Source organism: Colletotrichum fructicola (assembly GCF_000319635.2).
Source record: "Colletotrichum fructicola Nara gc5 chromosome Unknown KSG_Nara_v1_contig01, whole genome shotgun sequence".
Lineage (NCBI taxonomy): Eukaryota > Fungi > Ascomycota > Sordariomycetes > Glomerellales > Glomerellaceae > Colletotrichum > Colletotrichum fructicola.
Genome location: NW_027094051.1, coordinates 6,509,624 through 6,534,108, shown reverse-complemented (window position 1 = coordinate 6,534,108; position 24,485 = coordinate 6,509,624). Strand labels below are relative to the sequence as shown.

Genomic DNA, 24,485 nt, shown 5'->3' with positions numbered 1-24,485 from the left:
ATGAAGTCATGGCGCGTTCGGGTCAGTTTGCCGCCAGGGGCGACGGCGGGGTAGCGGGGCCTGTGCAGCCGATGGCGGGGCCATACGGCAAAATGACGAACGGCTCACCCGCCCCCGCTGTCCGTGACTTGAGGCCTGAGTACGGGCAGCCGCTTGCCAATACGGAATGGCGTTCCTTTGCAAAGTGCTTCTGACAACTTAATGTCTTAATTAAGTTACGGAAGCATGACTTGGTCCAATTGAAGCACTAAAGAAAACGACCTGTGCTGATGGCCTGCATACGTCGTGCAACGCCTTTCTGTCAGCTTACTGAGAATGCCCCGCTTTTCGCGGTGAGTCCCGCCCGGAGAAACACGACTCGGACAGAGTTCACCTGTGCATGTCTTGGAATGCACAGGTCGGATTTGCTATTCAGCCGGAAATAGCCAACGCGTCTCAGATCCCGGCGTGTCTGACTTTTGGTCCGTTTCGGGTTGGTTTACCGAGTTCCTCGAGCGAGAGCCCGCTGCCCGCGTGCCGCGAAACTACGGACCCTTTCTGCTTCCGCTGTGGATCTGAATTGGTTCCGATCCGATCCGAGTCGCCTGCCCGGGTCCGTCATGAGCATTGCCTGTGAAGGCGTGACAGGGCCATGGCCGTATTGCAGCAGCAAACGATCCAACTTGGTTTACGTGGAACAAAGAAAGATGTTGTTTGGAAGTGAGAACGACAGATTTTATTACAATACCTTGTAGTATTTTGTGACGCCGGAACATCGGAGACGGGGTGCTCGTCAATTAAATCCCATTGCGCCGAATCCCCCGGATGCACCGGTAAGGCGGGGTCATTGACCATTCATGGCGCCGGCTCCGCCTCGGCTCGCAATCCGCAGACCGAGATATCCACTTCGCGGAACCGCACCTGCGGCTCCGCATGTGTGCCGCCCCCACCGAGCCATTGATCAATGCCTCCCCATGCCCCTATCCAGGTCCAGCTGAGGCAGCAACATGGCTTGAACCCACTGTAATATCGACCATCATAGCAAACGAATAGCCAGCGTGGCCTGCGGGAAGACCGCAACAGCGCATATCGGACATTGCCCTATCAAGTCAGCTGGATTTGTGAAAAGTGACAGAGCGCGGGGCTGCTACGATACCCATCGGCCGGTGCATCGTCCACCAAACTTGACATAACCCCGGACAAACCCCGCCTGCCAAAGGAATTAATCCCCATGATCAGTTGCAACTAAAAGTCACCCAACTTCTTCAGTAAAGTATCCTCATTTGAGGAGACGACTCACCTGTCACCAAGTAAGCTGGAGCCAACCCCGGACCAAAATCAGCTGCTTCCCCCCACATGCGGGTCAATACCCCCACCAATGTCCCTGACGTCGCCGAACCAACATGGAAGATCAGACCACGGATCCAGCGCACTTTTGGCAGTCAAATGATCTGATAAAATGATAGACTTTGCAGGATACCGTAGTCCGAGTCCCATCTCGCCATCTTACATCAATCAGTAGGCTCACAAGTGACGCTATAACTTATCTGTTACCACCCACATCTACGCTTGAAAGTACACTTGACGCACTCTCATTCTCCAACTTTGAACCGTCTCGATTGAAATGTTCATCCGAGAAACTCGAAACCTTCCCCCCTCTCCGCAGTTTGTGTAGTAGCCATTGGAACCATTACTGAAAACCATCCGGTCAGCCGAACAACCCCGCACAAATCACTCACCTGGTCCTCACAATGGCAGCCACCTCGCGAGCAGCCAAATCATTCCTGATCCGCGCCTCGCGATCCCATCTCCCAGCGCTCACCAGCATCTCCTCAACCCTCCCCCGCAAAGCCTTCTCAGCAAGCCCCCTCACCCTGCGCTACCTCTCCACAATGAAAGCCCTCGTCTATAACGGCAACAACTCCGTCGCCCTCCAGGACAAGCCCCTCCCGGACATCGTCAACCCGTCCGACGTGATCGTCAAGGTCTCCAAGACCACCATCTGCGGCACGGACCTGCACATCCGCAAGGGCGACGTCGCCACCTGCTCCCCGGGCCGCATCCTCGGCCACGAGGGCGTCGGCGTCGTCCACAAGACGGGCGCCTCCGTCGCGCGCTACAAGGAGGGCGACAAGGTCCTCATCTCGGCCATCTCCAACTGCGGAACCTGCGAGTACTGCCGCCGCGGCATGTACAGCCACTGCACCACCGGCGGCTGGATCCTCGGCAATACGATTGATGGCACGCAGGCCGAGTACGTGCGCATCCCGCACGCCGAGAGCAGCCTGCACCCTGTCCCCGCGGGCGCCGACGAGGCGGCGCTGGTTATGTTGAGTGACATCTTCCCGACGGGGTACGAGTGTGGCGTGCTCTGCGGCAAGGTGCAGCCTGGCGGGACGGTCGCTGTGGTGGGGTCCGGGCCGATTGGGTTGGCGTCGATTATCACGGCGCAGATGTATGCGCCGTCCAAGATTATCGCGATCGACACGGACCCGAACCGGTTGGAGGTAGCCAAGAAGTTTGGAGCCACCGATGTTGTGGATAGCTCCAAGGGAACTGCTGTCGCCGACATTAAGGCCATGACGGAGGGCAAGGGCTGCGACTCTGTGATCGAAGCTGTGGGAATTCCTGCCACGTTTGACCTCTGCCAGGAGTTGTTGGCCCCTGGTGGCGTGTTGGCGAACGTCGGTGTTCACGGAACAAAGGTTGATCTTCATCTCCAGAATCTTTGGGACAAGAACATTGGTAAGCATTGACTGGTGGGGTGAGACATTGAGCATAGGACTGACATGATACCTTAGCAATCACCACTAGGCTTGTAGACACCACGACGACGCCGATGCTTCTCAAGCTCGTGCAATCTGGCAAGCTGCAGCCTTCTCAACTGATTACCCACCGTAAGACTTCCTCTTCCTATTTTCGTTCCGACATGTGGCTTACGAAAGATGCAGATTTCAAGCTCAACGAGATGGAAAAGGCGTATGAGACCTTTGGGGCAGCAGCGCAGCACGGTGCTCTCAAAGTAGTCATCGACGTGGACTAAACATGGCAAATTCTTTTTCTATTCTTTTCTGTTACACAATGTTTCTACTTTCAGCATGGTGGAGACTTTTCATGGCTACAGGAGTTGAGTAAGTGATGGTAGGGAGCATTGAGTTGATATCAAATCAAGGCCGGCGAGGAGGTGGTGTTTGGTAGTGTTGCATGATGTCCATGTTTTCAATGTTGAGATACGAGACAGTTCACTTTCTGGGGGGTTTCAATGCTATGAATTTGCTGTATGAAGCTAGGTGTCATACCCCTCGATGCCTTGGACACGCCACTTCCCACGCTACGTGAGTCGCAACATTGATATCGCAGCTTATGCATCGCCATTGAGCTTGATCAGACATCTATGGCCGCTCGGAACCATCAAGAAGTGCAATGCAGGCTCCATGTCCTTGTCGCACATGCCCTCCAACTCAGACACAGTCGCATTGGGGAAGTTGCGGAAGAATCGAGCGGTGATCAGGCGAAGTTCGATGCGAGCGAGGTGACGTCCGAGACAGGCTGTTACGTTGGTTAGCATGACAACCAGAAAGGTATTGCGGTGTAAACAAAACTCACTCCTCGATCCACCTCCAAAAGGCATGGTGCAATCCTTCATCTCCTGTGTAGTATGTTCCCACCTATCCGGGTAGAACCTATACGGATCCGGGAACGCGTGCTCATCACGATGCAAACTATACGCCTGCGTCGTCACCGTCGCGCCCTCCGGAATAAAATGCCCCGCAAGCTCCGACCCGCCCGCCGGCACGATCCGTGGCAGCCCGCACGGCAGCGCCGTATACAGCCGCAGCGTCTCGTTGACGATCCAGTTCAGGTACGGCATCTCGCGGAGGTCCTCGTAGCCAAAGTCCTCGGGCAGCGTCGCCAGCTCGGCGAGCAGCTTCTTCTTGACGTCGGGCAGCTTGCAGACGGCCCAGATGAGGTAGATCATGGAGTTGGCCGTGGTGTCGCTGCCGCCGACGATGAAGACCTGCGCGTTGTCGCGGATCTCGATCGGCGACCAGCTGTCCTCCTCGCCGGCGGTGTAGAGCTTCGAGAAGACGGTCGGCTTGGGGTCGTCGCCGGTCTCCTCGACGCGTGCGGCGTGCCGGTCGAGCGCGCCCTGCGCGTAGTCGAAGGTGCGGTACTGGATCTTGGTGGCGTCGCGGAAGACGGGGATCGGGAGGTAGAGGGAGAACCAGGCGATTGTGGGGAACATGGAGCGCAGGCCGCCGACGAAGCCAAGGCTGATGAAGTCATTGACGGATCTGTTTTTCTGGGTTGTGTGAGATTCAAGGTCCAGTAAGGGTACGTTGATTGTGGTACTTACAACGCCGCTTTCAAGCTGACCGAAGCCCTCGCCGAAGGTCAGGTCGCCAATGACGTCGAATGATAGAAACATGAACCACTTGGCAATGTCCGCAGCTCCACGAGTCTTATTTTCGTCCCGGATACGCTCGATGGCCATGCGTACTTTGCCATCAATGCGTGGCAAAAACGTCTTCAGTCCAGTCTCTGACATTGGGTTCGACAGCAGGCGTTTGTATTTGCGATGGATTTCTGGCCGAATTTCGTTGAAGACGCTGGACGAATCCGTGATGAGGAGCGAGTAGAAGGGAGACTTCAAAAAGCCCCCCTTGACACTGTGGATGCGCTGGCATGTTTGCGGATCAGAGACGTCGACTTCGTGTGGACTAATTCGCACCACGGGGCCGTATTTTGCGTGCAGAGCGTGCACCCAGTCAGGGTGATGAGCGGTGATGACGAAGTATGTTGATACGAGGGTTGTGAACCGTGTGTACCACGGGCCTGGTATGTTTGATAAAGGGTTTGTGAGACCTTGATATATGTACTATCGTGCGCCATTAGTTTCGTTTGTCGTTCCTCACTGCTGTTGAAGAAGTTACCGTAGCTAGGCCGACGCACACAAGTGCGCCTCCGAGATAGAGGGGGTTTGTTTTGAGAAAGTCCATTTTAAGCGCAATGAAACACCAGCATTAGTCGCTCAACCTTCACCCCCAAGGGCTCAATGTCCTTTGGAAATGCATCCATCTTATAACTATACATTCGCTCTTCTCGTCACTTGCTTCGTGTCCTTCGGAAACCCCCAACTGAAGAACCGTACGGCAAGTCAAGTCATGATGTTGGTAAGCAGCAATGGCAGATTGGGCCACGGCGTGAAACTGTCTTGAGGCGGTTTGCGTATTCCGTGTTCGACGTTGGGATGACGATCCAGCCAGTAAGGTTCGTGCACGCCATCGGAGTGGGTGGCGCGGGGGAACCGCTGGAGTCGTCCGGTGTACCAAGGTTTCTTTTCTGCTCAGACAGAAACGTCCGAGGGACCCCACGTAGCGTCATTTAGGGCCCGGTCGATGGAGGTGTTGCGAACACGGAGGCTGCGGCGGCTTCCCAATCCGGAGAGGAAAAGATGGGACGACGATTCAGTGGCAGTGTTGCATCCGCGGGATCCGCTCGGGAGGAAGTCGAGAGATTAAGAAGTCGGCAATCGGCAGTCGTCTTGGGTCCGATAAGTTGATTGACTCTCGATGGGCAAGTGGTGGCGCAGTTTTACAAAGAGGCTGCTGTTTTGACAATATCGCAAGTTGATTGTTATCTGTGAGTGAAAACAAATACACGTCGCGGTCGCATAATCTAGACACGTCGACACCACTGTCTCCTACACCCCCATCATCAGTCCGAACTCTCAACAAGCTCAAGAATCCACATCTTGTCGCACACCCACGAGACAAGAGTTTTGTTGAAGGTGTGGTTTGGCTCAACCACTACGAAGTCAAAGGTTTGACTATGTTCAGCGTCTTGGCACTAACAAACTCTTGAAAGACTTCTCGGGAGCCGGTCCATCGATTTTTTTCTCGGAACCAACGATGTTGCAATGAATGAAAGCTAAGCTCCGAGCCTAGTCTGGACTTTGGGTGCAATTTCTCTGCCGTTTGTTGATATGAAAGCCATCTTCTGCTGAGTCTTTCAGGATTTGGCAGCACTCAACGGTTGTGGGATGAGCGCCAACCCTATTCGAGTGTTCGAAGGCTCGATAGACAAGGTCAACCGAACGCTCTGGGCTGGTTGCAACCACTAGGCGCTGACGTGATAACTCAAAGCATGAGTTTGCTGACATCCAAAACCTTACTTCGGCGATGTTTCGACTACAGGCAGATATTCTGTCTCAACGGCACAAAACATTTAGCACAAAGTGGAAATCTTTGTGTCGCCATTTCGATGAAGTTGATTTTTAGTGAAGGTGTTTGCCGCACGACTGGGCTACCAAGAGGAAACCCAGGAAACATGATTGGCTCCAGTGCATCTCTAGACCACCTGTTGCTGTCCAGGTTGACCGCTCTGTCAGAGTTCGCCGCAATCCTTTCGCTGACTCTACAGCGGCGTCAACAAATGATCATGGAAACCAACCCAAAAGTCTTCAAATCTGCATGCACTATGGTTGGTGCAGGATGAGCCAAATACCGGGACAGTCTCGGTGATCGCGCTGCCAATCTGCGCGTCTGGCACCATCACCAGCATCAAGCACGTCATTCGCAGCCAGCCAATCCAACCCCGCGCACGCAGCGGAATCCTCCGCAACGTGCCATTACAATCCATCAAAAAGTCGCTTTCAGGCTTTATCTCCGACTTTAAGCATGCTTGGGCCCGTCAGCCAACGAGTTGAGCACCAACCAGAGTCCGTTGTCTTGCGCAGTCCCCTCGTGTGTCGTTCAGCCACGCGCCCCACCCACATCCCTTTTCAGCCGACGACCGTTCAAGGCGCGCACACAGCGTCCAAGTTGTCGGTCAACTCCCGGCAGGCTTCGCATACGCCACGAGAAGCATTGGAGAAAGGTTCGTTGGTTGTCCAGGGTCGGGCACCGTCCGACTTCCGGGGATGCGCGGAAGCGGGACTCTTCCCACAAATGCAGGCCTGGGCAGTGGGTGGTTCGCATGGCACAAGGCCCAGGGACTCTGGCGCAATCGATAAGGTGGGAGAACTTTGACGTGCAGGGGCGGGTGGGCAGCAGTTATCAATCAATTGTCCCAGCTCCCTGGTGCTGGGAAGCTCTTTGATTGAAAGGCCTTCTGCCACATTTCGTCTTTGTCTAGGACTTTCCAACAGCCATATTTGTGCTGATTGCCGAAAATGCCTACCGCCGACACCGTTCCGAGGAAGAAGTGGTGGAAGATTCAATGGTACTCTGACGATGACACGCCCGAGGAGCGCAAGCTCATTGTCAAGCTTGACATGATTGTTGTTCCTTATGCGGTCTTAAGCTACTGGGTCAAGTACATCGATCAGGCGAACCTGAGTAGGTGAAACAGTTTTTTCGCTGTTCCAGGCAAACGCTGACACGATCAGACAATGCCTATGTTGGAGGCATGAAAGAGGAGCTCGGGTTCCAAGGCAACGAGTTGGTTGAGCTACAGACCATGTACACCGTCGGCGCTGTTGTCGGCATGGTGCCTTTCATGTTTCTCTTCACCTACGTTCCTATGTACTGGACGATTCCGGCGATGGACATTCTGTGGGGTCTTTTTACGCTTCTCCAATACCGTGGACAGACCTTTGGAGAAATGGCTGCTTACAGATTCATGGTTGGCTTCTTCGAGGTATGTGGAATTTCATGACTTCGTGGTCTATCGTATTGGAGCTTCCTGCACCTGCTCGCCAATCGCCGAGGACAGGCATTGTGCATGGACTCCCCTACTATCCCTGGCGTCTGCCGTATGGACCTGACGATACATTTAGGCTGCATTCTTCCCGGCTATGCATTATGTCTTTGGCTCGTGGTACCGCGGCCATGAAATCGCTCGCAGGGGTGGCATATTCTACACAGGACTCAATCTCGGAACACTAACGGCTGGCTTGATCGCCGCCGGCGCAACGCGTCGCTTGGAAGGCGTCCATGGCATGGCTGGGTGGCGGTGGATGTACATCATCTGCGCCATCATCACCATTCCCGTGGGAATCCTCGGCTATTTCCTCCTCCCCGGCACCGTCGACCAGCCGAATCGCTGGGTTTTGAACGACCATGATATCAAGGTGGCTAAGGCCCGACTCGAAAGAGGTGGCCATGTTACGCGTGGCAAGTTCAAGCTGGGGCACATCAAAAAGATCTTCCTCAGCCCGCAATTCTGGACCGTCGTCCTCGTCGATGTGCTGTTTTGGAATGCCGGTATTCACAAGAGCACTGGCAGCTTCCTTCTGTGGATCAAGAGCTTGGGCCGCTACACCTCGGCAGAAGTCAATGAGATGGGGACTATCGCTCCTGCCCTTGGCATCCTTTACAACATCGTGGCATGCTTCCTGTCCGATCTGGTGCTGGGGCCGGCGTGGGCTATTACGTTCTCATCGTTGTGGAACGTCACGGGGCTGATAATCTTGGTCATTTGGGATGCGCCCGAAAGCGCTAAATGGTTTGCGTTCGCCACAATGTATTGGTCCAACGCACTTTCCAGTGTGTTACACGGCTGGGTAAACACCATCCTCCGAGACTCTCCCGAACAGCGGTCTTTCACGCTCGTGATGATTACCATCATCGCACAGTCTTCAACTGCTTGGACGCCTCTTCTTACCTTCCCTACCGTTGAGTCCCCACGATACCCAAAGGGTTTCTCGTTCTGTCTGGGGTGCGCCATATCACTCATCATTGCCACCCACATTTTGGACGTTTACATCAAACGCAAAGAGTGAGTCAAATTACGCCCCACATTAGGCTAGGATCAATCAATACTGACGTCTGCAAACAGGAAGGCAAAGCTTACACATTTGGAGGACGATCACAGCCAGGAAGGAAGCTACGGGGATGCATCTCCAGGTGAGGTGGCATCAGGCAAAGCGGCAACTGCCAATGTAGCTACTGCTGTAAACACCTCTGAAGAGTCAATTGCACGTCGTTGAATCGACAGAGACGACAGCATTCTCCTCAGCCTTATAGTCATAGAAATATGGTGTACTTCTCATGAATTGTGGAATAAAAATGCAAGGACAAAGAAAGGATGCCCAAATTGAAATTCAGTATATTTCCAGAAACGCGGTCGTAACTACATGTAGTCGATTACGCGCGCGGTGCGGTAGCTATCCTGCGGCGGCCGGCCGACTTCATTGCCGGTAAGTGGGGTACTGCCCGGTTGCCGGAAACTAGCGTCCGGGCAGCAAAACACCTACTATTCTCCGTATCCGTCGGGACTACTCTATGCTCCGTCGGCTACTATACGCTCCAGCTCCAGCGGACCCCAACTGAAAGCCGTCGGCTTGGTTTTCTCACGAAAGGATATTTCATGCAAATTGCTTGACTCCATTTCGCGACGCGATGAAGACTTTTCAGTCATTTGATAAATAGTCTCAGGCCGGCACTCTTCGTTTTCCAACAAGCTCTGGTTAAGGTCCGAAGCCATGGCAGACATGTTGGAACCCAATACGTCCGTGCCATGGATGGGCGTTCTAGGCCCTTTCATCGCGGTGTTGCCGCTTCTTTATTCCCTTTATCGATACCTCCTGCCGAAGCCCATTCCTGGAATCCCTTATAATAAAGACGCCACGAAGAGTCTCCTCGGCGATATCCCTCAGATCAAGAAAGAATCTCCCGGCAATATCTTTAACTGGATCTCAGCCCAGTCTCGTCGCCATAACAGCCCCATCTTCCAAATCTGGCTGGGCCCCTTTACGAAACCTGCTGTCGTCGTTGCCGATTTCCGCGAGGGCCAGGATATTCTTCTGCGCCGAAAGGAGTTTGACCGCTCTAACTTTATGAGTAGTGTCTTGTCCGGCGAGGCAAACTCTTTCCATATTACCTTGAAGACAGGCCCACAGTGGAAGGCTCAACGTCGCTTACTTCAGGACTTGATGACTCCGGCATTTCTCCACAGGGTCGCGGCTCCGAATATCTACAAGAGTGCCTTGCGCCTCGTAGATCTCTGGAGAAAGAAAGCGCATCTTGCCGATGGGAAGTCATTTTCAGCAGAGCATGATGTCTTCTACGCTGCCCTAGATGCCGTTTTCGACTTCGGATTCGGCGACGCTGCCGAGATGAGGGCCCTCATTCCTCAACTTGAGGCGTTAGCAACTACTAATGTCGAAGCCTTGCGAAATGCAGCACTCGACAAAGAGGTGTTGAGCTTTCCAACTGCTCCAATCCATCCTGCGCTCGAAGCAACCCTACAGGGTGCAGATAACATTGGTGGAGTAGCCGAGACTGGGTTTCCAAGGCTTGCATGGTCAATCATTGGGCTTATGCCTAGTGTCCGTCGGACAAGAGCTGTACGAGACAAGTTTCTTGTGGATCAGGTCTTGCAGGCGTCGGAGAGATTCAAACTCCAAGTTCAGAATGCTGGCGACGAAGAAAAACATGTGACGTCCGCAATTGACTTGATGGTTCGACGACTGAACGGGGTTGTGGAGAAAGAAGGCCACCTTCTCCCCAACTGGATCGAGACCATGAAGGACGAGGTAAGAAGAACGCTCAAGTGACCACTCAAGATCACATGCTGACCTTCCATTGATCTAGACTTCCGGCTTCATTGTTGCCGGGCACGACACGACGAGCACGACTCTGTGCTGGGGTCTGAAGTACATGGCGGATGATCAATCAGTTCAGCAAAGACTCTTCGACAGTCTCCGAAGCTTTCACTCAGCTGCTGCGACCGAAAATCGACTCCCTACACATTCCGAGATTTGCGACGCGAAGATACCGTATCTAGACGCAGTCATTGAAGAGATGCTTCGACTTGCCCACACAGCAGCCAGCCAGGATAGAGATTGCAAAGAAGACACTATCATCCTAGGCCATGCCATCCCCAAGGGTACCCTCGTGATGATCCCGAACAAGGGTCCCAGTTTCACCGAGCCAGGCTATGAGATCGATGAACGCCTACGTAGCTCATCTTGCCAAAAGGCAGCCAAGGACTTTGGTCTGAGAGTCTGGGACAGCCACGGGATGGAGAAGTTCAGACCGGAGCGCTGGCTTATACGTAATGAGAACGGCGAGGATGAGTTCAATGCTGCTGCTGGTCCAACCCTACCCTTTGGCCTTGGACTTCGAGGCTGTTTTGGACGGAAGTTGGCATACATGGAGATGAAGCTGTTGGTCACCACCCTGGCGTGGTCATTTGAGTTCCAAAAGTGCCCGGAGAACTTGTCGAGTTACAAGAGCATTACAAGCCTCACACGGAAGCCTGTTCAGTGCTATGTGCGCTTGAAGCTTCGTTGAAAATGGTACATAGTAGCTATCTCATCAACCTTTATCATAGAATATCCAGTGAGCAAAAACGCTGTAACTATACAAAGCCACGAAATAGAATCCTTCCTTGGAGTACCGCGAGCGAAGCAGCCTTCTTTTGATCTGAGACTGACAGAGATGCCTTGGTCTGCTCTGCGCCTCCCACGTTATGTACGACAATTCCGCCGCCATACACATGCTCAAAGTCCACCTTTGCGTCCCAAGAGTACAGCGTCGACCTCTCTCTGAAAAAGTACGGTAGCCCGTTTCGATGCACAAGTTCGTGAGTATCTCTCCATGTGGGAAGGTGTCCAGTTCTGAAATTTCCTTCAACGTCAACAGCTACTGCGCAGTGCCAGGGCGTCATGGAGAACGTGTCCGACTGGGGAATCAGTGGCATTGATATTTTGGTCAAGCCTGTTGATGGATGAATGGAGAGTCTGACGTGCTCTGGTAGCTTCTCCCGAATCAGCTCTGCAAACGCCTAGAGATGTTTTTAGCTGAGTTGAGCATGCGCTCAGAGATGGACACTACTCACTACACCTCGTGCAATCATCGTCTTGGCGGTTTCGTGAACCTTTGCTTTGTACTTCTTCCCACTGATCGCTGAGTTTCTGATCGGGCCGTATGCCAGGTCCTTTTTCAAAAACTTAGCGTAGCCATCGAAGGTCATTTTGTAGTCGGGGTCCGTCTTGATGCACAAATTCGCGTCAAAGTCAGGATCAACATATCTCCTCATCAATTCCTGCCTTGATGGCTCGAGAAGACTGATGAATCTTTCTTTCGTAACCGTAGAATCATTATGCAATCCTAAGAGATTCATGATCCGCACGAACTCTATGCATCTGTATCCCTTGCTTGCGACCATCTCACGTAAAGCGACACCGTACTCCCAGAGGTCATCGTCTGTGACGCCGGTAAGATCTGTTCATAGTCAGTAAACTCGACGCTTAATAACCCCATGAGAAGAGCACTGTAAGGTGGCTGATGCCTACCGTTGTAACATGCGCCGTCTGTTGCGATCAGAACTGTTGCCCCTGGGGCATAGATATTCTGTATCTGGGAGCAAAGATCGTTCAATCTGTCCAGTGCCAGTTCCTCACCCAGGTCTGGATGAGTCCCCAATACCTTGTCGACGCGATTGATGCTCTTGGCAGGAAACGCTGGTAGCACCATGGGAATTCGTCTCCCTGCAACAACATGGCGATTGACACATGGTGAGAAAACGTCTCGGCCAAGGAAGTGCGCATTTCCGTGTTGCTGAAGACTGAATTTCTCAAGAATATCCATGATGGAAGAGACAATGTCTTGATATGCTTTCCCGTGTCCATCATTAATGTAATGTTCTCTGGAATGAGCATTGGAAGGCTGAGGTGCTTGTCTTGGCTTGGGGACGTGGATGGCGGCCGTGTGAGCCAGATGACGCGAGCCAGCGAGTTTTATGTAAGTCTCTAATGAGAGAGACGCCAGGTCTGTCGTTATTACTTCTGTTGTAGACATTGTGGGATGAACTCATAAGAGCGAGGTTGATCGAGCTGACCTACATCAGTAACAAATGTGACTAGAAGTCAAGAGTGACATGCACTTAGTTGTGATAATTGTCGTCTAATTATGGTTTTCGAATCCTCACAGCTTATTTGGTTTCGGACCAATCACCTCGCACAAACTCAGTGCATACCCGAAAAGTGACACGCTCCTGCTTTGAAGAGCACGTCATGTGGCACTGCAGCTTGCGCCACCTCAAGCTTGTTCTATTCCAGTAATGTCTCCATTGCAATGTAACTTTATCTTTGAAACCGGGAACACGCGAGTGTAGTCTCGATAGGAAGTATACTCCGATGCCAATTGTAAGCGATCGGAAATTTGGGAGATTCTGTCATGTTTACTGGAATGACATGAAACCCCCCAGGGGGTGTGATGAGTGTCCTAATATGAATTGAAGTCCGTAACAAACTACTGCCAAGTCTACCAGAAGGATCGTATGTAACTTGCGGTTGCGTCTTTGGTTCAAGTGACACCTGCAACTTGGCGGCGATCATTCGAATCCTTTGATCCACAACACTGTATCTCAGCCTGTTGCCATTTGTAGGGGAAGCGTGGTTTGCGCCTGGTTCATCGCTCACGGGAAAACTCCGAAACTCCGCGCAACGGCAAACCCATGCAGCTTTCCCAGTATCATGAATTATTCGCAATTGAGGCATCGGGAAAATGGCGGGATGGCTCTTCATTCAAAGAGAGCTACTTCAGAATTATCGTGACAAATGATAAGGTCATGCAGAGTTACACTTTAGGCATGCAACGTCTTGAATCCTCGAACCTTTACGCCACCCCGTCTAAGGGCTAAACTCGCAAGCTTCAGCTCGAGCTCATGAGTCAATAGCTTGTCGCTCTCGGCCTCTGAAGTGTTTTCCAGCACAATTAGTCCTTCATATTTGTGATGGATCGTGACATGACTCGGCCAGTCAAAATCCAAATGCTTCTCGCGCACAAAGTATGGTTGTCCATCACGCTTAACAATCTCGTACTTTTGCGTGTCTTGTAGATCCTGGGACAACTCTGTGCGGAATTCTCCATCGGCTGTCACCAAGAGAGTGGAGTGCCAAGGTGTGAGTCCGAACCCTCCAGGCTGGGGTATCAGTGAAATCGAGATCTTATTTTTCCCCGTTGATCGGTGGATGGATAGTCTGATCACTCGTGGGAACTTGTGCTCAAGGGCTCTTTCGTATGCCTGTCAAAATGTGATCAGTAAAGGGTACGCGCATGAATTCGGTCCAAGGTAAGCATTACAATCAGCCTCTGTGTCATCCGCTCAGCGATCCGCTCCGTCTCAGCTGCATACTTGGCTGCGTCTGATGTGATATCAGGCTCAACCTCGGGACCCCAGCAGAGATCCTCCCGCGCAGATCTCACGTACTTCTGGTACGTGAGGGCTGTGTCGGGGTGGGCCCGAACCTCGCCCTGGACGCTGAGGTCTGAACCGAGAAACCTCTGCTCCATCTCTAGCCGACAAGTCTCAGCTGCGGCGAGATGTTCATCCTTGGACATGGCATCGCCGTTTCCGAGGCCAAGCACGTCGACTAAGCGAACAAACTGGATGTGTGAGAACCCCTCTCGTCTTGCCAATTCCCGAAGCTGAACTCCATAATCGAAGTAGTCTGCGTCCGGGATACCGAGAAGATCTAGACATCCCCATGTGAGCATGTCATTCCTCAAGCACGAGTCATACGTCGGTGGCGTCGGTGAGCGATGGACATACCATTGTAAACGGGGCCATCCGCAACCAGGATCAGACGTGCTCCGCGCGGGTAAATCTTCCCAACCTCTTTGCAGAGATGGTTCAGTCTAGCCAATCCTAGCTCCTCTCCCAAATCTGGACTTGGGCCCAACGCCTTGTCAGTGTTGGGGTTCTTCCAAGGAAACGCTGGGAGAAGCAGAGATATTGGCTCCCCAGCCTCATCAAACTCCTGCAGTCTGTTTGCTACCACTGCTTCATATGCAGGGCGCTCATTGGTGGCGGGCTGTGCCTCATGCTGGGAAAATTGTCGAAGAACGGCGAGGATGGAATCGACTTCGGGCTGAGATAATGATGCCATTGCAGCTAAGGCAGTTACAGTTCAAGAGTGGGTGCTATCAGTGAATGATGCTTTGTCAAATAAATAGAAGTCTTTGACATGCTATCAGTGATGTTACATGCACTGTCGCCTGATCTTTCAAGGCTATGAACAAGCTATCTCCAACTACTTTGACAATGGACTGGGCTGATTGCGCCATTGGGTCATCCCAGTAAACAATTTTCAAGACCTCGTGTTGATGGATCTACGACACCAATACCGACAATGTGGGCCACCAGGGGTACCGAGTTGATATTACCCTGTGCTTCTTGGCAGAAACACCACTTGCCTTCTCGGTGAGTCTGATCTTGCGTGATCATGCAACCAGTGACCCTAGAAGAGATTTCCTCCAAGCCTAGAATCTCCGCAGAATCTCCCCGCCGTCTACTGAGCTTGCTCCGACTGCCGCGGGGGCCAGCAAGCTAGCCCCTGCTAGCTCAGTGACGAGACTCAAAAGCATGTTTTCACAACCAGCAGCGGCTATCAGATTGACGGTGACTGGCAAGTTCTCAACATGCTTCGTGATGGAAGAATTGTAAGGGGTTTGACCAACTAAGAGCGAGTCAGTGCTGGATCGGCATAAGCCCGAACACATAACTCACTTGGAATAACAAGATCTGGAACCCCAGCGAACACGCTCAAGTATGAAGTTGCGAATCCAAAAGGGATGGTCGGAGGGCTCCGGTAAACATTTCTGTACTGGGTGACTGGCGGACTGGCGTACGCAATGATAGACGACGAGCATGTCCTGTTATCGGGCTTGAGTACCACGTCTTGGAACCAATCCTTTAACAACGTCATGTTTCTAACGGCATCTTCAGCTGCGGGTTCTGGTAGGCTATCTCCATAGGCCCAGCGCGCCAAGGGCACCGGGTTCACGAACGGGAGCCGCCCGTCGTGCAGACGGCCATAGTCGGCATAGAACGGATCCCGGACCAGTTCGGTCTGACGTCGGCTGATAAGGGTCGCGTATGTCGTGTTGAGAAGGCCGTTGAGCGTCTCGGGGGCCGCGGGCGGTCGTAAATCTTGCCACAATTTGGTGGCGTTGAATTGCGTGATTGTCTGGATTCCAAGGAAGTCCCTCAATCCATCAAGAAATCGGTCCAGAGCTGCTGTTGTCTCATGACTCAGCCCATCGGGATAAGACTCTACGAGCAGGCTTTTGGGGAATTCGCTTGAAGAATACACCGAAACTCCGTACAGCTGAGCGGACGCCTCCCGAAGAAGAGCGGGGTCTCGCGCGATAAGCCCCGCGGTGTCGAACTCCGGAGCCAGGGGTAGGGTGTGATCCAGAGACGCTGCCCCGTGGGATGGTCTCAGCCCATAGAGACCCTGGACTCGGGCGGGGCCACGGATGCTGCCGCCTGTGTCGGACCCAAGGGCAATGTCCAGCCACTCGTATGAAGCGACGCTTGCTCCAGCGCCGGCAGAGGAGAAGTTGGGGTCCTGGTACCCGTCTCCTCTGGGGTTGAACGGGGAGTGGTAATCGATCCAGTCGGCGTTCGCAAACTCGCCATTGGCGAATTGAGCCGTCTTCACCTTACCGATAACAACAGCGCCCGCGTCAATGAGGCTTTGTACCGCTGGTGCGGTTTGATTTGCAGGAGGATAGAGGTTGTACCAGGCCCGGTTGCCATTCCCAGCTTTGATCCCTGCGATGTCGTATATGTCTTTGACACCGAGACGGACGCCTGCAAGTGGCTTCTCCGGGGTTGCTTTGTAGTAAAGGCGTGACGGAACTGCAATTGCGGGTCCTCCGCCCGGGAGGCCGGCGGGGAGAACTGAGTGGTTGCCGTTTACATTGGTGTAGATGGTTTCGGAAAACGCCGCCTGAGAGTCAGGATAGAGTCGAAATGCTTTGTGAACAGTGCCTTCCAAGGAAAGGAAGTAAGGTCCTTCTGGAATTCTTTCTGTTTCATTCCTCGAACTGTCAATGAGAACTGTCCATCCGCTTTCTTGTCTGACGTATGTCCCTTGGCCCACTTCTTCATCATCGCGACCTGTAACTTGGGAGTAGATGACTAGGAACAATCAGCATTTCTCTATTAGGCGGATAAGATATCACCCACGGCTGAGAAATTCTTCGGTCCAAACGTCATCTTGTGCTTGGAAACGGGCAAACTCATTTTCAAGCGCTCCCACTGTCGAAGTTGCGGAGTGGACTACACTCAAAGGAACAAACCCTCCCACGGCGGCCGTCTGGTTGTAGAAAGCCTTGGCAACGATATCTTTCGGGAGGTTCCCGACAGCCTGTGGTTCAATCCAGTATGTGTTGCCGCCCGAAAAGGCAGTCGTACCGGCCAGCTGCAAAGCTGAGCTCGCAACATGGCCCAAAGATACCACAACGATGAAGAATGAAAGTCGCCGAAACATGATTAGTTGTGTCGAAGCCAGTCCGTCGTAGTCTCGCCTGGAGGAACTGCATTCTACCCGCTCCGATCACTGACTGATATTTCATCACCATTGGACAGCCACTTACACCGAACCTCTTTCTGAGCTGAGTCGTGATTCTCTTGGCATGCATATTTAGAGTTCGCTTGCCCCTGTCGTTTGATCTGACGCCATTCTGGGTCCCTGGCATGACATCGCGGACCGGTCCGAAAAAAGACAATCTTGCCGTTATCGTGGGGATTCGATTTTGCCGACAACGTTGAAAAGCCGTCGGCAAATACAACCTGCAGAATGTCGTCTTGTACCAGGATTAAGGTGAGGTTGCATTTGACTGCGTCCCTTTCTAGCTGTTCTAGGACGCCCATGATTCGATGCGATCTGCGCTACTGGTTTCCGCCTCTTGAGCTCGTCGTCCAAGTCAGCTGACCACAACAACAAACACCTCAAACTTACATGCTTTTCGTCTTCCTGAACGAAGGCATGGCCAAGCATCTGACGACAGGTTCAGCGTCTGCTCGAAGTCAGGTATCATGGGCGCAGACGCCCGTGAACGCACCTCTGCTACCGTAACATCTGTTGCAGAGCAGCAACGACAGTATGGCGATACTCCAGACGGCGGTTTGCTGGCTTGGACGCAGGTTGCCATGGGTCATCTTGTCATCTTCAACTGCTGGGGATACATCACATCGTGAGTATGTTCATGACGATTCTGAATCATGCTGACTTGTAGAAGTTTTGGCTTCTTTCAACAGTACTACGTTGAGCAGCTGCAGCGAACAGCCTCTGACATATCATGGATAGGATCCATGCAGATGTTCCTGCTCAACTTTGTCGGCTTCTTCTCAGGCCGCACGGTTGACTCTGGCCACTTCCGCTTGTCACTAAGCATCGGCTGCGCATTCCAAGTCACCGGCGTCTTCCTGACTGCCTTCTCAACGCAGTACTGGCAGCTCTTTCTCGCCCAAGGTGTCTGCAGCGGTCTCGGCCACGGGTTCCTGTTCGCCCCCATCGTTTCCATTCTTCCGACGTACTTCAAGAAGAACCGCGCCGTGGCTGTCTCGTTGGCCACGTGCGGCGCCTCAACAGGCGGTATGGTGTTCCCCATCATCGCTTATTTCGCGATGCCGAGGTTGGGATTCAGATGGACCGTCATTATCATGGGGTGCGTCATCACTTTCAACGCAACGATGATTCTCTGCTTCACGAGGACGCGTGTAGCTACCCGGAAACCTCGTTCGTTGTTTGATTTACGTGCATTCACCGAGCTGCCGTACACGCTGTTCGCCGTTGGTTCTTTCTTTGCCCTTTGGGGAATCTACTTTGCGTACTTCTACGTAAGTCTTGACGCCAATGCGCATTATTTCTTCATCTGACTCTTCAAGATTGGCATATTCGGTCGCTCAGTTCTGGATTTCTCATTGACGCAATCGTTGCTTGCCATCATCGTCATGAATGGCGTTGGGCTCTTCGGTCGTGTGATTCCAGCTCTGCTTGCCGACAGATACTTCGGAATCTTGAACACGCTGATTCCCGTCGTCGGCGTAAGTGGTATTCTCATCCTCGGCTGGACGGGAGTGTCTTCCACCGGTGGGCTGTTTGGCTGGGCCGTCATTTACGGGATTGCTGCAAATGCTACTCAGAGTCTCTTCCCGGCCGCCGTCGGCGATTTGAGTACAGATCCTACGAGAGTCGGCACCAAGGTGGGCATGGTTTTGGCGGTTGTCGGCGTTGCTTGTTTCACGGGACCACCGATCGGAGGACGTTTGATTGCGATCAACGACGGCAACTATCTGTACGCGCAACTGTTTGGAGGTCTCTCGATGTTGGCGGGCTGTGGGACTTACGTCCTAGTGGCACGTAAGAGACCTAGGAAGTTATGAGGAAGTTATGAAGTTAATTGACGTAGTGAACAAATTGAATCGAAGTTTTGAATGGTGCATTGGACAGTGCAAATAGCTGAGGGTTATTTCGTCGTCAAGCCGTTGTGTTATCCCTTATGAAGAAAGATTGGTCATTTCTCGCATGTCTTTTTTGTTGTAACCAGTGCTACTAATACTGAAAGCGCCAACTTGTATGCGCCGCACTGGCTAATATCCATACCTCCAAGCCAGACCCGAAACTCCTTTTTTTTTTTTTTTTTTTTGCCTTCCCTCAATCCCTGGTCTAGTTCTTGTCCTCGGCCTTATCAACATAGAGTCCCGTTCTCACACCTCGCTGCGCCATGTACCCTTGGTGGTCCTCGCTGACGGAGCGAATCGATGACAGGATCTTTGACCGATCTCTCGCTTCCTGCTCCTTCTGTAAAGTTGCCTCAATCCATTCCGCACAGCCATCGCAGGTCGTTCCTTCGTAGGCCATGGGGTGTTCGATTTCAAAGAACGTGGCCTTGGCCAGAGTGTCTCTCAAAGCTGTGACCGTCTTTCGGTAGTGGTGGGCGAAACCTGAGCCTTGCAAGCCGTTGCCAACTGGAAGTTGCTCCTGCCTATCGAGTCTATGGAAACCATTCAATAGGCGGGATAGTAGGGTTGCGCCACAATCGTAGTGGTCGTTGGCATATTCGAGACACATTTCTCCATCCATCATTTCCGGATCAATGAGTCTCTGCGTGTAACCACCGGTGTGGATCTCCTGAATAACAGACCAATATGGAAGAAGTTCCAACATCAGCAGTTCTTTGCGAGCATGATTGATGATTTCTATGGAGGTGGTGCGTCAGTAAATGTTCTTCTTCGTATGGTGGCCTCACTTACCAGCCAGCTCTGATGCCTTCAGAATTCTCATAAAGTCCAGAGTCACAGGACTTGTTCTCTCCTGGTATCCATGCTCGGGTATCCACAGCGGCTCAGTTTTCTCATTTTTCTGTATGTAAGCTGCCCGTTCCCAAACAAAAGGAGGTGGACGAGGGATGATGGCGCCGTCCAAGTCAACCGTCCACTTCGTCGCGATCTCCATGACCACCTTCCCAAAAAGCTCAGAATCGCCCAACTCCGACGCTATCCAAAGCAGCGCAGGCTGATCCAGGTCCTCACCCACGGAATCAACCCATCCTCGAGCCCAGGGCTGAATAACGTCGAGGGCGTCGTACTTGTCAACTAGAACCAGCATTTCGTAGAGATCTGGTATGGAGATACGCTGCGGCACCCAATCGAAGCGCGCGTGCATCATGTTCAGCATAATCTGCATGGACTCGGTGTCGTCGTCGGGCAGGTCCACGATCCAATCGCTTGACTCTGGGCGAGATTCCTTGAAGCGTCCATGGAGCATCCTCATGAAGACCGGAGATACGCGCGACACGGTTCTGGAGCAAACTTTGAAGGATGACTGCTCCGGTCCAACGCGGAGGGTCAAATCGCCCAGTTCATCTAACTCTTGCGATTTGTGGTCTCTGATTTTTTTCGAGTCGGTCTTGTCGCCTGGGTCTGATCGGACTCGTTTCCGGTCACCGTTGGCGACTGGTTCTTCGCCAATAGAGTCAATTACGACCACCGGACCAACTCCGGCGTATGACATGTTTACTTATAGGTAGCAATTCCGGGTGTAGTGCAAGATAGTGAGAGAAGACAGATTATTTATCGCAAATAGTAGTATTGATGCGAAATTACATTCAAGACTTGAAGAGACACGCGGGGTTTTAGCCAAAGCATCAAAAGAGGGGGTTGGAGATCGAACGCAACGATGAGACGTCACGTGAGCCTTTGAAAACCTGGAATCTGCATCGCAAAAAAGCAATTCTGGCCCACAATTGATAACATCAGTGAGGGTATTCGCGGATGCGGCGCTGCGAGCGCAGCCTCGGCTTAGCAGGAGCACAAACAGGAATGCCGTCGAAAAATTCTAGAACACTGTATTTGCCGAGAGACGCGTGAGATTCGTGACCGGGTCGCCTGACCCGTCCGATGCGACAATCACCCCGAAATGGGCCCGACAGCGCCGAATCTGAGACGGGGAAAAGTGTGGGGTAAGCGCCGGCGCACCGGTCGGGAGACACCAAAAAAGAGGGGCCACCAGGTGCCGCCCCAGTGACCCGGAGCTGGTGACTGCAGCATGTCATGACGCCGGACACCTCTTACTCAATGGGAAGACCTCCATGAATCATGACGGTTTCTCATGACGCACGACGAGAAAAAAAAAATCACCATGGGATCTTTTCCTCCGCTGTGGAGATTTGTGCTTCCCTTATTGGGCCTTGTTTTCTTAGGGACTCAGGGGGCTATCGCATGGCTACGACCTGGCAATCAGCAGCACCACCACTGGGACAGCTCCCCTTCAGGATCACGAACCCCTTGCACTCAAACAACCGGCCAACCACAGCCCGAGCCGCCGCCAACTGAGGGATGCTGCCCACATCGCATTAGCCGCCTCTCACCCGCCCTAATCCCGATGTTGGCAAGGTGCCATCGACCACTTTCACATGCACTGCTACAAGACTACTGTTCTTTTCCAACTTGGACAAATACCCGTTGTTTGCCTACATTTGCTTGGAGCCTCGCTCTGCTTGGTCCGCACCAACATCAGCTGCCCACTGGCTCAATACCAAGAGAGGGCAGCAAATAAATAAAACTCCCTGCCGAGACCTCCCAAGACACCTGTCAAAGGCGCAGCTGTCCACCGTTTTCCCCCTCGTGCATTTTCATGTTGTTGTCGCTGACCTGCATGTTTTCCCATGATTCATCCCAAACCACGAGAACTGCAACCCCTACCCCTCCAAGAACCCAAGGGGAGCAGACGAGGCTAGTTTGTTCACCTACCACAAAAGTACCGCACTCGCTCTGTCTAGATCTCGCAGCTGCCTCACAGTGGCGCTAGTTACACAACTGCCGCTAACGCGGTGGCACTCAGGTACCGTTCTCTCTTCTGACTGGCCCCCCGTCGCACGCAAGCCCGTCCAATATCTCTCCGCGCCTGATTTGTGGTCTCGCCAACACCCAAGCTTGGTCACCATCTCGAACGTGACTGGCCATGACGAAAACACACCAGTGTCCCCTCCGCTTGGCGAGAGGCGGGAAGGAAGAGCGGCTCCAGCCAGGCGAATAAAGTATGGATTGCATTTCTCATTTTTCAGGGGTCACCCGGAAGGGCTTGCTGAGCCGAATGCCACTTCCCGCGTGGGCAGTTCAAGGGTGTTAGGAAAAGAGCAATGCAGCCCATCCCATTCCCACCAACCAGATCGCCTAGAGATGGGCCGCGCCGCTGGTACCGAGCGAGCGCGAATCATCCACACTTTCCCGGGGGCGGCGCGCCTCTTTAAAGGACTCGCGCCCTTCGTCAGTGATTGGCAGATCCTCGAGATTGAAACAACGCCTCTGCCGACACATCCTCCCCAGGGCGGGGGGTGCAAGCCGTCTTGGGAGAACAGAAAGTCCAGATCTGGGTTGTTGACTTATGAGCGTCTTCATTGGTTACCCAGTTAAGCCCTTTGTCATTTCTTTTCCAGGCCATGCACGTTTGTCGAGACGTCCCCATGCCTGTTTCGGGAACAATGACCGCCACAGACATGTGTCCTGCGTGGCCGAGCCCTCGGCGCAACAAACAAGGGAAACATATTACGACATATAGGTCTCCCACCATCAGTCGGCGTCGATGAGCTGTCCTCGCGGCAGCGCGCCGCTGGCTCGGCCGCGTGCTTCCTTATTCTCGTGGGGTCCGAAGAAGGGGCCAGCAGCGTGTGTCCATCTGATGTTGCATGGACCTTTGTGCAACCCCAGAACCGGGTGCCCAGAGAGAGATGGGGCCAAGGATATATGAGCCAGACTGCCATCCGCCCTTCCTTTCGAATCAGCATCGCTGCTGAAGATTGGATGGATCTCCTGAGACTCGGGGGAGGGGGGTCTGTTGTCAACTTGGAAAAGGAAAGACGAGTGTCTTTCCTCATCCCCCGAGCATTTAGGCACCTTGCAGCTGCGGTCTGGACTTGGTCCTGCAGGTGTTGTTCCAGCAAACTGTTCCGTCGCAAGGGCCGAAGCTGCCCTTGGCCGGCACGGCATCTTCTTTTCTATGCCGGAGGCTATCCCTCGATACGGGGTGCTCTCAATATGGGGTTGTTGTATATAACAGTCGAGTCCCATGATGACCGCTGTCATCCTGTTCTCATGAGCACTCCTTCAACCCACCACCGCGCTTGGCCCCGCGACTGTCCTCACCATCGTGATCTTGCTTTCCAAGACATGTCATTCTCTTCACGATAGACTCGTTTCATTCCCTCTTTTAAAAAGCCTCTTGGTCTCTCACTGTCCTTTTCTGTTTCTTGAAGTCCATCGTAAACACATTCCTTCCTACACAAAGGCTCGCAAACAAACACACATTCCTTACCGAAGTCCTGTACCAAACATGCGTCTCCACCACCTCCTCCTCCTCCCGGCCGCCCTCGTCGCGGCCTGGGACGCCCCCTCCTACTCCGGCTTCACCCGCATCTGGCAAGACAACTTCGCTGGCGCCGCCGGCGCCGCCATCAACACCGCCAACTGGAACATCATCACCAACCTGCGCGTCAACAACGAGCTGCAGGACTACACCACCTCGCGCGCCAACCTGCAGCTCTCGGGCGGCAGCACCGTGCAGATCGTGCCGTGGCGCGACGCCTCCGCCTCCAACGGCTGGACCTCTGCGCGCATCGAGTCCAGGTACACCTTCACGCCCGCCGCGGGCCGCCTGACGCTCGCCGAGGGCTACATCCGCTTCGGCGACAACGCGATCGCGAACAAGAAGGGCATGTGGCCCGCCTTCTGGATGCTCGGCGACGCGATCCGCAACGGCGTCGGGTGGCCGCGCTGCGGCGAGCTGGATATCCTCGAGACGGTGAACGGCGCGCTGACGGGGTACGGGACGGTGCACTGCGATGTCAACCCCGGCGGCGCGTGCAACGAGCCCAACGGTATTGGGGCGGCGACGGGGATCCCGGACCAGGGGTGGCATACGTGGCGGGTGCAGATCGACCGGAGGTCTAACTATTGGCAGACGGAGAGCATTACGTGGTTCCGCGACGGGGTGCAGTTTCACCAGATTACCGGCGCGCGGATCGGGAGCGAGGCGATTTGGAATACGCTTGCGCGCGCGCCGCTGTTTTTCATCTTGAATGTTGCTGTGGGAGGCAACTGGGTGAGTTGTCCTTGAACGATACGCTACGAGAGGAAGTTTTGCTAACTGCTACAGCCCGGTAACCCCGACGGCAACACCTTGGGTGGTTACGGAAGCATGATGGAGACCGCTTACGTGGCCGTCTACCAGTCGAACTAGGGGGGATGATGGTCACGTCACT

At 53.3% G+C, this 24,485-nt stretch overlaps 10 protein-coding genes across 10 annotated transcripts; 5 read left to right on the top strand and 5 right to left on the bottom strand.

The window, feature by feature from the left end:
• Window positions 1-1,730: 1,730 nt before the first annotated feature.
• Window positions 1,731-3,022, top strand: adh-2 (alcohol dehydrogenase; the record flags this gene model as incomplete). The annotated part of the gene is made up of 3 exons (XM_032023999.1): window positions 1,731-2,724; window positions 2,781-2,876; window positions 2,931-3,022. 3 exons carry the CDS (start codon window positions 1,731-1,733, stop codon window positions 3,020-3,022), a joined length of 1,182 nt encoding a protein of 393 aa, XP_031879282.1.
• A 318-nt stretch (window positions 3,023-3,340) lies between these two features.
• Window positions 3,341-4,979, bottom strand: azaI (Cytochrome P450 monooxygenase azaI; the record flags this gene model as incomplete). Its single annotated transcript, XM_032023997.1, has 4 exons — window positions 3,341-3,528; window positions 3,586-4,282; window positions 4,337-4,858; window positions 4,914-4,979. The coding sequence occupies 4 exons, from the start codon at window positions 4,977-4,979 to the stop codon at window positions 3,341-3,343; spliced, it is 1,473 nt and encodes a 490-aa protein (XP_031879330.1).
• Window positions 4,980-7,153: 2,174 nt separating this feature from the next.
• Window positions 7,154-8,911, top strand: SEO1-3 (putative transporter SEO1; the record flags this gene model as incomplete). The annotated part of the gene is made up of 4 exons (XM_032023996.2): window positions 7,154-7,319; window positions 7,370-7,620; window positions 7,760-8,700; window positions 8,761-8,911. 4 exons carry the CDS (start codon window positions 7,154-7,156, stop codon window positions 8,909-8,911), a joined length of 1,509 nt encoding a protein of 502 aa, XP_031879334.2.
• A 495-nt stretch (window positions 8,912-9,406) lies between these two features.
• Window positions 9,407-11,219, top strand: CGGC5_v001854 (Cytochrome P450 monooxygenase TRI13; the record flags this gene model as incomplete). The annotated part of the gene is made up of 2 exons (XM_066150889.1): window positions 9,407-10,459; window positions 10,518-11,219. The coding sequence occupies 2 exons, from the start codon at window positions 9,407-9,409 to the stop codon at window positions 11,217-11,219; spliced, it is 1,755 nt and encodes a 584-aa protein (XP_066009939.1).
• A 67-nt stretch (window positions 11,220-11,286) lies between these two features.
• Window positions 11,287-12,404, bottom strand: DIT1-2 (Spore wall maturation protein DIT1; the record flags this gene model as incomplete). The annotated part of the gene is made up of 3 exons (XM_032023995.1): window positions 11,287-11,712; window positions 11,767-12,152; window positions 12,224-12,404. The coding sequence occupies 3 exons, from the start codon at window positions 12,402-12,404 to the stop codon at window positions 11,287-11,289; spliced, it is 993 nt and encodes a 330-aa protein (XP_031879370.1).
• A 1,111-nt stretch (window positions 12,405-13,515) lies between these two features.
• On the bottom strand, window positions 13,516-14,821 carry DIT1-3 (Spore wall maturation protein DIT1; the record flags this gene model as incomplete). Its single annotated transcript, XM_032023994.1, has 3 exons — window positions 13,516-13,956; window positions 14,016-14,407; window positions 14,485-14,821. 3 exons carry the CDS (start codon window positions 14,819-14,821, stop codon window positions 13,516-13,518), a joined length of 1,170 nt encoding a protein of 389 aa, XP_031879337.1.
• Window positions 14,822-15,194: 373 nt separating this feature from the next.
• On the bottom strand, window positions 15,195-17,212 carry AMI1-1 (Amidase 1; the record flags this gene model as incomplete). Its single annotated transcript, XM_032023993.1, has 3 exons — window positions 15,195-15,391; window positions 15,442-16,860; window positions 16,909-17,212. 3 exons carry the CDS (start codon window positions 17,210-17,212, stop codon window positions 15,195-15,197), a joined length of 1,920 nt encoding a protein of 639 aa, XP_031879329.1.
• Window positions 17,213-17,760: 548 nt separating this feature from the next.
• Window positions 17,761-19,110, top strand: apdF-9 (Aspyridones efflux protein apdF; the record flags this gene model as incomplete). Its single annotated transcript, XM_032023992.1, has 3 exons — window positions 17,761-17,918; window positions 17,964-18,564; window positions 18,613-19,110. 3 exons carry the CDS (start codon window positions 17,761-17,763, stop codon window positions 19,108-19,110), a joined length of 1,257 nt encoding a protein of 418 aa, XP_031879338.1.
• Window positions 19,111-19,393: 283 nt separating this feature from the next.
• On the bottom strand, window positions 19,394-20,740 carry CGGC5_v001849 (uncharacterized protein; the record flags this gene model as incomplete). The annotated part of the gene is made up of 2 exons (XM_032023991.1): window positions 19,394-19,926; window positions 19,981-20,740. The coding sequence occupies 2 exons, from the start codon at window positions 20,738-20,740 to the stop codon at window positions 19,394-19,396; spliced, it is 1,293 nt and encodes a 430-aa protein (XP_031879331.1).
• A 2,817-nt stretch (window positions 20,741-23,557) lies between these two features.
• On the top strand, window positions 23,558-24,463 carry glcA-4 (Glucan endo-1,3-beta-glucosidase A1; the record flags this gene model as incomplete). Its single annotated transcript, XM_032023990.1, has 2 exons — window positions 23,558-24,325; window positions 24,380-24,463. 2 exons carry the CDS (start codon window positions 23,558-23,560, stop codon window positions 24,461-24,463), a joined length of 852 nt encoding a protein of 283 aa, XP_031879332.1.
• Between the last annotated feature and the right edge of the window lie 22 nt (window positions 24,464-24,485).